General features: G+C 41.1%; 3 protein-coding genes across 5 annotated transcripts; all 3 read left to right on the forward strand.

Annotated features, from left to right (window-relative positions):
* The first annotated feature begins 448 nt into the window (after positions 1–448).
* Positions 449–1,726, forward strand: LOC124204623. Its single transcript, XM_046601715.1, has 2 exons — positions 449–640; positions 774–1,726. The coding sequence occupies exon 2, from the start codon at positions 777–779 to the stop codon at positions 1,341–1,343; it is 567 nt and encodes a 188-aa protein (XP_046457671.1). The 5' UTR covers positions 449–640; positions 774–776; the 3' UTR covers positions 1,344–1,726.
* Positions 1,727–2,229: 503 nt separating this feature from the next.
* LOC124204624 lies at positions 2,230–3,456 on the forward strand. Of its 2 annotated transcripts, none has more exons than XM_046601716.1 (2): positions 2,230–2,390; positions 2,494–3,456. In XM_046601716.1, the coding sequence occupies exon 2, from the start codon at positions 2,501–2,503 to the stop codon at positions 3,098–3,100; it is 600 nt and encodes a 199-aa protein (XP_046457672.1). In that variant the 5' UTR covers positions 2,230–2,390; positions 2,494–2,500; the 3' UTR covers positions 3,101–3,456. The 2 variants fall into 2 exon arrangements, with proteins under 2 accessions (XP_046457672.1, XP_046457673.1); XM_046601717.1 differs by having other exon boundaries at positions 2,233–2,390; positions 2,476–3,456.
* Positions 3,457–6,928: 3,472 nt separating this feature from the next.
* Positions 6,929–8,680, forward strand: LOC124204634 (trypsin 5G1-like). Of its 2 annotated transcripts, XM_046601737.1 has the most exons (7): positions 6,929–7,038; positions 7,138–7,365; positions 7,468–7,592; positions 7,674–7,803; positions 7,881–8,165; positions 8,237–8,375; positions 8,448–8,680. In XM_046601737.1, exons 2-7 carry the CDS (start codon positions 7,159–7,161, stop codon positions 8,639–8,641), a joined length of 1,080 nt encoding a protein of 359 aa, XP_046457693.1. In that variant the 5' UTR covers positions 6,929–7,038; positions 7,138–7,158; the 3' UTR covers positions 8,642–8,680. The 2 variants fall into 2 exon arrangements, with proteins under 2 accessions (XP_046457693.1, XP_046457692.1); XM_046601736.1 differs by having other exon boundaries at positions 6,929–7,365; positions 8,448–8,678.
* Positions 8,681–8,879: the final 199 nt, after the last annotated feature.

Consider the following 8,879-nt stretch of genomic DNA (forward strand, 5'->3'; position numbering starts at 1 on the left):
TATAAATGAAAAGATGCGTGCTACCCTACATTTTTCCACGTGTCCATTATAGACCGGCATTATTATAAGGATTGTGTGATTGCGTCACCGAAATGCGAACGAGTATACAAGCCTTACAGCGCAGTCTTATAGAAATATTTCGTTGATGACAATTTAAGCTTTTCATTCGTATAGATAATAATATTTGGTATCGTTTTCGATCCATTACTGGCAATCACATCAAAGTCCAAGCTAGTCCAATAAGCAAAGATCCCACATAATCTATATCGTCCTCCACTTTTTATATCACGTTCAATTGCAACACTGTGAGCATAGCACCTGAAACAACAAACAGCAGAGCAGTTCAAATATACATTTGGTTTGTTCTTTCGAAAAGTCATTGGGAAAATTCAAACTAAAAAAGATAAGAAAGAAAAAAAAGCTGGGTTATATTATAACGCCCATCTATATAGGCAACACATGTACACGCGTGAACGCATTATACGCCGCGCCCATTATTTCTATACATGCCACAAAATTTAGCCACAATTTGCCACAAAGTTATATCGAGTCTAATCGAACTCGGACGGTATCAAATTCAGAGGTCTGTTTCCACTTGAACCGTACACGAAATTCAAAAACAAAAAGAGAACCGACGCAGGTTAGTTCACACTTTCTATAAAGCACATATTATAATCACAGCTTTTGATGTGTTGCTGTTATGCAGCAAATTCCATGTGCCGAGTCTATTAATTCGAGTCTCTATATTATATATTTTGATAATAATATAATAGAAAATGGGCTCATCGAGCTCGTCTCTGGCTAGTGGTTCTGGTCGCTACACTTTCAGACTGTTTTTTTACGATGAGGTGGATAACAATGAGTCTGCTGGCAAAGACCATTCCATGACGAATGATGAAATGCACGAGACATTTGGGAAACTGACAGACACGTCAGAAGTGATCCAGGAGGTTTCCTATTACATTAATCCGCTGAACAATTGGCAACTGTACAACGGCAAGGTGAAACCAACTGGTTTGGAATTCTTGTGGGGCAACTGGCATCACGCGTACATCGTTTTCAAAACGGACAAGTGGTGGTGGTCCGTCGAGAAAAACGACACCTGCGTCGCAATTCAGCGCACGAACCGAATCCAATTCGTTCGCGACATGTACTGCAGAGCGGATCGCCGGACAGCCTTATTATGGGCCAAAATCGATTGCGCCAAAAGCAAAACAGGCCAGAGCCGGACAGTGAAAGAACTCCTTGAACACTTACAAGCCCGCAACTATGTGAATCAAGAGTACCATGTTACATCGGAAAACTGCCAGCATTTCGCTGACAATATTTACGACTTCCTCTGATATAGTTCTTGATATATGGAATCACCACCGTGACTGGCCAATCGCCATTGATTCTATAATAGCCCCAGCATCCGTGCATATTATATTAGTCTTGTCTTGATCCCTCCGCGGACACAGTTGCATTTCTATACTGCAGAGAATTTGTGAATATTGAATACGATATGACATTTGTGTCTATGCAATAGTGAATGGCAGTTGTATAATACGTATTTGATCAAATCTAAGACATAAATGATATTCACGGTCGTGCTTTATCTTTGCATCAAGTTTTTCGTGCATAGTCCGCCAGCCCACAGCAGCATACGAGTTATTGCCGACCCGCGTTGTTAACCTTTGATTCTATAACGTGGTTGCATCCGCAGTTTGAACGAAATCGGGCACAGTCAAACGATAAATCTATTACATTTCAAAATGATTGGTCTAATCGAGAAATTTCGAAACAAAGAATTATAATACAGTTGGTGAAAGCCCATAGCAACCCAATTGGCTATATTGAATAGAACAAGTGCTGCGCCTAATCGCTACTAAAGTTCACGATAATTGGTCTAGATTGTTGTTTCAAGGACGTAAGGAGCCAGCACCGACAAAGTCAAGAAAGTCAAGCTGCTTACAGATTTGAACAAGCTTGTCATGTATATCATTCGTCTGAATTTCGACACGATAACGCCAAACAATTCTTTATAGCTATACACAATGCTGTAAAGCAACAAGCCTAGATAGTAAACAAACTCAAAGTCGTCCAAGGGTCTAAAGTTCTAATCGCCTCCCGACGAAAACGAGGATTATAGGGCGTGTTTACACGTGCGGCAAATCCCCTTGAGGACCCCGTGAGCCCCGTGACAGCAGATAACACTCATAAAACGGCACCTTGCGTCGTTTCGCTGCTACACCAAACAAGGCAGTGAATCGAAACCCAAAACAGGAAAGTTGCGAGTTGTTCGTCAGTTGGGCAACCAGCAGCCGCGTGATAACAGATCTCATTTCAACGAGACTCTAGACGCGAACAGGATCAGGTTGGCAGCAAGGATCTATATAAGATACACTCAAGTATGTAAAAATAGACAATAAACAATAACGTTCTCACTCTAATTACTGTTGCTAAATCAATTCTGCCTGCGGGCTACATATACAGCTAATAATATTATACTAGAGAGAAAATGGGATCATGGATAAGTTATCCATCGCCAAATTATGCCATCCCGCTATATTACTTTGATCCCGACGTGGACTCTACACCCCTGAGACCCGATTACTTTTCAACCAAATGGGAACTGAAAGAGAAAATTGAACACCTGGCCGACGCATCCGAGAAGATCCAGGAAGTCAGGTACTACACTCACCCGCTCAACTGGTGGCAAATGTCAAAGTATGTCCTGCATCACGCGTTCATCGTCCTGGAAACGGACAGCTGGTTCTGGTCCATCGAGAAGGACGAAGGAGGCATCACCATCCAGCGATCAAAGCAGCTGATCAATGTTCGCGACCAGTGTCGTAGACACGGCCGCATCACCGGCATAGCCACCTGGATCAACTTGGGCGTTACCTGTGAGAACCGAGGCCCTAGCCACGCCAGCGTCATCGACGTCGTCAATCGCATGTGGCGGGAAGAGTGCCTGCATTCAAATTACCATTTCCTGCAGAACAACTGCAAGCATTTCGCCAATACAATTTACGACAACTTTGTTTTAATGTCTAATAACGACGACGTGCCGATAATAGAAAAAGTCGAGTTGCCCATCACGTCCACTTCCAACTGACGAGTTGGATAGGCCACCGTACGTATTGTACATTGACTTGATAGTGTCAAGCTGAAAACGTATTAACCCGCGTGATTTGAAATTTGAAAAAACAAAAACAAAATTGTATTGATTGAATTCATTGAATTTGAATACAATTTTAATTTTTGCGATGTCGAACAAATGGTCCTAAGTATAAAATACTGTCGTTATTTTTTTCATCTCGGGTTGGTTGTAGGCTTGTAGCTAGTGTGGATAATGCAATTTGCTAAAGGTCATGTATATGGAAGGACGCGTTAAATACATAAAGAACGAACCAGATTATATATCGGCAAATGTATTGAGAATAGAGAAATACACCTCCACCGCCAAATTAACTATACGCTTTATTGTGTTTTTCAAATGCTTTGTCAGATTGACTCATTGTTCTAGAGTGTAATAAGTGCACATGCAAATTGCAACAGCTACCAAATACTATCTACGAATGAGAAGTTGAAATTCTATATAGTAATACGATCATTTTTATGTATGCAGAAACCTGTGTTAAGAAGGCTTGTCCTATATACTCGTTGGCATTTCAGCGATATACACAATCACACAGTCAAAGTCCAAGCCAGTCCAAGCAGAGATACACGTAATAACTCCCTTTTTTTTATCACGCGTTTCAAATTTAAGCTGGACGGTAACGAATGTACAGAGGTCTGCTGTCGCGCGCATTCACTGCGTTTCACTTGCACACACAGCATTGATGAAATTGAAACAAATCCGACGCAGGTTAGTTAATAATAGGTAACAGCTGAATTTGAATCAATGTGATGCGAGTTTATCATTCGAGCCTATATCAAATTATAGCATTTTGATAGAGAGAGAAATGGGCTGGTCGAGCTCGAGATTGGACAGCAGTTCTATAGTGGTGGTGTCTCTACACTTTCAGACTGTTTTTTTACGATGTGGTGGACAACAATGAGTCTGCTGCCAAAGATTACTCGATGAAAGATCAAATTTTTGTTAAGTTTCAGAAACTGATTGATGTATCAGAGGTGATTCTGTGCGTCATGTATTACACTCATCCGGTGAACGGGTGGCAACTGTACAAGGGGGCGGTGAACCCTGATGGGCTCGAAAGCTTACAAGGAAAAAGGAACGTGCACCACGCCTACGTCGTTTTCGGAACGAAGAACAGGTGCGGTGGTCCATCGAGAAAAACACGGCCTGCGTCGCCATTCAGCGCTCCAAGCAAAGCGAATTGGTGAGCGATATGTAGCCTACCACAGAACGGATCGCAAATCTTCGTTATTTGTACTAGAATCGACATCTTGAAAAAGAAAAAACAGGCCAGGGAAGGACAGTGAGGCAACTCATTGAACACATCACAAGCCAGCGGCTATAATATGTGAATGAAGAGTGTCATTTTCTGACGCAAAACTGCCAGCATTTCGCTGACAGAATTTACGACTATCTCTAGTTTTGATTAATGTGTAACCCCAGCAGCACATCACCCCATTTAAGTAGTCCCTCCCACAGTTGCAACATTTTTTATCAAAGTCCATAAGCGATCCACGTTGATATCCTATAGGCCTCCATTTTGTATCACGCGTTCAATTTCAACGTGAGCATGTAGCAACTGAAACAACAAACAGCAGAGCAGTTCAAATATACATTTTGTTTGTTCTTTCGAAAAGTCACTGGGGAAATTCAAACTAAAAAAGATAGGTAAAAACAAAAAAGCTGGTTATTTGAACGCACATCTATCTAGGCTATATATATAATATAATGCGTGAACGCTTACGCCACTCCCATTTCTTTATATACCACAAAATATAAAGGTCGTCGGAGACAAAGAAATCTCAGACAAATTGAAAGTTGCATCGAACTCGGACGTTATCGAATTCAAAAAAGAATCGACGCAGGTTAGTTAACGATTAAATAAAAGCACAGATTTGTTATTAGCTTTTGATGTGTTGCTGTTGTGGAATTCCATGATTTCTAAACAAATTCGATGTGCTGAGTCTACAATTCGAGTCTACACTAACTTATTTTTAGATTGAAAATGAGCTCATCGAATTCATGTAGTCCGGATAGCAAGTCCGGCGTCTACACTTTCAAATTGTATTTTTACGACGAGGTGGACAATGAGTCTGCCAAAAAAGACTATTCCATGACGAATGATGAGCTGCTTGGGAAACTTGGTAAACTGATAGTCAGAGGAGATTGAACAGATTTGGTATTACACTCATCCGCTGACAAAGTGGCAACTGTACAAAGGAGCAGTAGAACCTGATGGGGTTATTGAAAACTTACAAGGGAACCTGCATCACGCCTACATCGTTTTCGGAACGAAGAACTGGTGGTGGTCCGTCGAGAAAAACGACGCCTGCGTCGCCATTCAGCGCTCCAAGAAATTTGAATTCGTTTGCGACAAGTACTACAGAGGGCATCGCCAGACTTCTTGGTTTACCTGGTTTACCGGAATCAGTTACGAGAAAAAGAAAACGGGCCAGAGCCGCACAGTCAAGCAACTCCTTGAGCACATAGTAGCACGTGACTATGTGAATCAAGAGTACCATTTTCTGACGGAAAACTGCCAGTACTTGGCTGACAAAATTTACGCCTACCTCTAATAGTTCTTTGAGAAACCATCACCGTGCGTGATATGATGGTCAATTGATGATCATCTCGCTCTTTTCCATATAGGCCTACATCTATCGGGATTTTTATTGTTAATTATATGTAGCACAAACTGCAGCCTATATATAAAGTCTGTCTACCCCTACCCACCCCAGCACACAGTTATGTTCATAAAAATTGTGAATGTTTCAAAATACAAGGGCTGATGAGATTTGTTTTTATCTATAGTATTAGCAGTGAATGGTGATTAAGCATTTTATAAAAATTAACCCATAAATTCATTCTCAGATAATTCATCGAGTCGAGAGATTTTGAAACAAACAATAATGCAATAGTACGGAGTAATGTACTCGGAGAAAGCCCCAACAACCAAATTGGTTATTGAATAGCACAGCAAAACAAAGAAAACATGCTGACACATACAATACCGATAATAAATAAAAATGAGCATCAAAACAAAGTTTGGAAATGAGAATATAAATTTAAGGTATATAGCAACTAACTATTGCACAAGCTTGTCATATCATTCGAGTCTGAATTTTGACACTATAACGCTATTCAGTTCTTGGGTTAAAATGCTACACGCAACCATGAGCCTATAAAGCTCTAAACAAACTCCTATCCGCTTCTACCTGACGAGTTGGTTGTTGTTGCACGAAATACCGTACGTATTATGCAACATTCACTTAACAACAGCTGGAAAAAAAATGTATCATCAAACCCGCGTGATTTGAAATTTGAAAAAAAAAAATGAATTGATCGATTTAATTGGATTTGAATTAAAATTTTAGTTTTGTGATGTCGAATTGTAGGGAGTTTAAGACGTTCACGGGTGCACAAGGGAAAAGATTGAACGGTGAAAAATCGCGTCGTACATTTACCTGGAAATTACTCATTTCAATAAATCAAAATAAGCGCAGAAGTGTTTCAAGTAGTGATTGAAAATCGGTAAACGAGAAAAGTTGAGCCGAATATCGACACGTTAAAAACATTTCAAGATTCAAAATTATTGATAGAAACATACACGATTTATTCACCAATCAGGGACCGTCATTCTCTGTTTAGTGCCACCCTTCTGTCATACATACTCCAGCCCAGCCCAAGGCGGCCAAAAAGCCGGAGGAGAGAATGATTTTCTAAATGATAAGATATGCATGTATACTTTTTCCCGTATCCACATTACCGTCATCACCGCAATCATTTCCTATTTCGGGGTTTTGCGGGTAGAAATTTCCGGGAAATGTCTCGCGGTCTATTTATTCAAAAAATGGAGGTGCAGAGATTGTTATTCAGCGGCCGACTGAACAAGTTTGCAGCAAATTTCGACGGGAGTAATTAACATTTCTTAATTTTACGTGCAACAGTCTTGTTTCTGCGTCAGAGCTTGTTGAAGCCTTCCAGCGCTATCGTCTTTTCTTTTTATTGTGCAGCATCAACGAATTAAGACGGAAATGGCCCAGCGTATCCAGTCAAGACCCGCCATTCTATTTTTAATATCCAGTTTGCTACTGTTTAACTCCTGCCCATCTAGCGCAAACCGTGTCCAGAAAACAGCCGGATATGAATGGCGGGCACCGGAACAATCAGAGGCAAGTGACAGCCAAATGTTGAGAATGGTTAACAGTGACGTCACTAAAGAGAACGAGTACCCCTACATGGTGAGTTGACAATTGAAAATTCCAATTAGGAATATAACGCCAATAAACTTCCATCGGCCAATTCAAATTAGTGACCTAATGCCATTTCACATCGTTTAATAGGTGGCGATAATCAAGTACGATCCTGAAACCGAATCTTACACAGACTTGTACTGCGGGGGATCGTTGATTAGTCCATCTCACGTCTTGACAGCTGCCCACTGCATGTGCGTTAACGACACCACCCAGTAAACACTTTCAATTATCATATTATCAATCAGACATTAACGATCAATTCAATTAACTGTAAAATTGTTTTTGTTTTTTAGGAAAATGAAAACGAACCAGTTCCAAGTCTTTTTGGGGGTCCACTTCTTCAACGAAACGACGACCGACGCCCAGTTGAGGAGAAAAGTCCGCAGGATTAAAACCCACGAGAAATACGATCCCGACAACTGGGTGAACCTCTACAGCAATTATAATATGAATTGACATTAATTGCCGGTTCTATAAAGAAGATTTTATAAATCAATTAGTACAACAATGACATCGCCATCCTGACGCTGGACTCGCCTGTCAAGTACACCAAGAAAGTCAAACCCGTTTGCTTGCCTCCGCAAGGATCCAACGACCAATACGAAGGCCGAATGGCCATCGTCAAAGGATGGGGGGCTACGGGAGAAGATGAAGGGGTTTCGGAAGTCCTCCTTCACGCCATCAAGACCATCATCTCCAACTCGCAATGTCAGAAAATTCACGCAGAAGCCAAAATCACCACCCGCATGATGTGCGCCTACCGACGCGGCAAAGACACTTGCCAAGTAAGTCCAAATATACAAAGAAATTAAGTGTAGAAGTGCCTATAAAATTGGTGTATAAACCATTTGGCCAGGGGGATAGCGGAGGCCCAGTGGTGATCGAATCAAACGACCTGGACGAAAACAACACAATCGACGCTACTAATAAACCGGTTGGGAATCGCAAAAAGGATTGCCAATGGATTCAGGTCGGCATCGTCAGCTGGGGAGACGGTGCGTTGAGATGATTATTATACATTTCTATTTTCAAGAGTCACTTTGTTATCGAATTGGTTTTATGTGCAGGATGTGCGAGAAAGGGGATCCCTGGCGTTTATGCTAGAGTGACGTCGTTCCTGCCCTGGATCAAGAAAGAAATGATGCCTATGAAATCCAAATTGAAGAAGAATTCATATTTACGATTGGACGCATTCGAAATAATCAATTGGATTCTTTCTCATCTGTTGTATCAGCAACTATCGTTGAGAACTGTCGTATAAAACAAGCAAAGTCACGTCGATTTTGTGAATTAATGAAATTCACGGGGCACAAGGGAAAAGACTGAAACGGTGAAAAATTGCGTCGTTGTTATCTCGGGTTGGCTGGTGTCGAATAACCACTTCCAGAAATTATTTTGAGCTGATAATTAATTGCTAAAGGTAAACGACCGTAAAGGACTATAATCGTTGGACCGCACTGTGCAGTACCGCAATTATTTCCTTTCGCGATGCGGGATTA

This window comes from Daphnia pulex, chromosome 10 (assembly GCF_021134715.1).
Source record: "Daphnia pulex isolate KAP4 chromosome 10, ASM2113471v1".
Classification (NCBI taxonomy): domain Eukaryota; kingdom Metazoa; phylum Arthropoda; class Branchiopoda; order Diplostraca; family Daphniidae; genus Daphnia; species Daphnia pulex.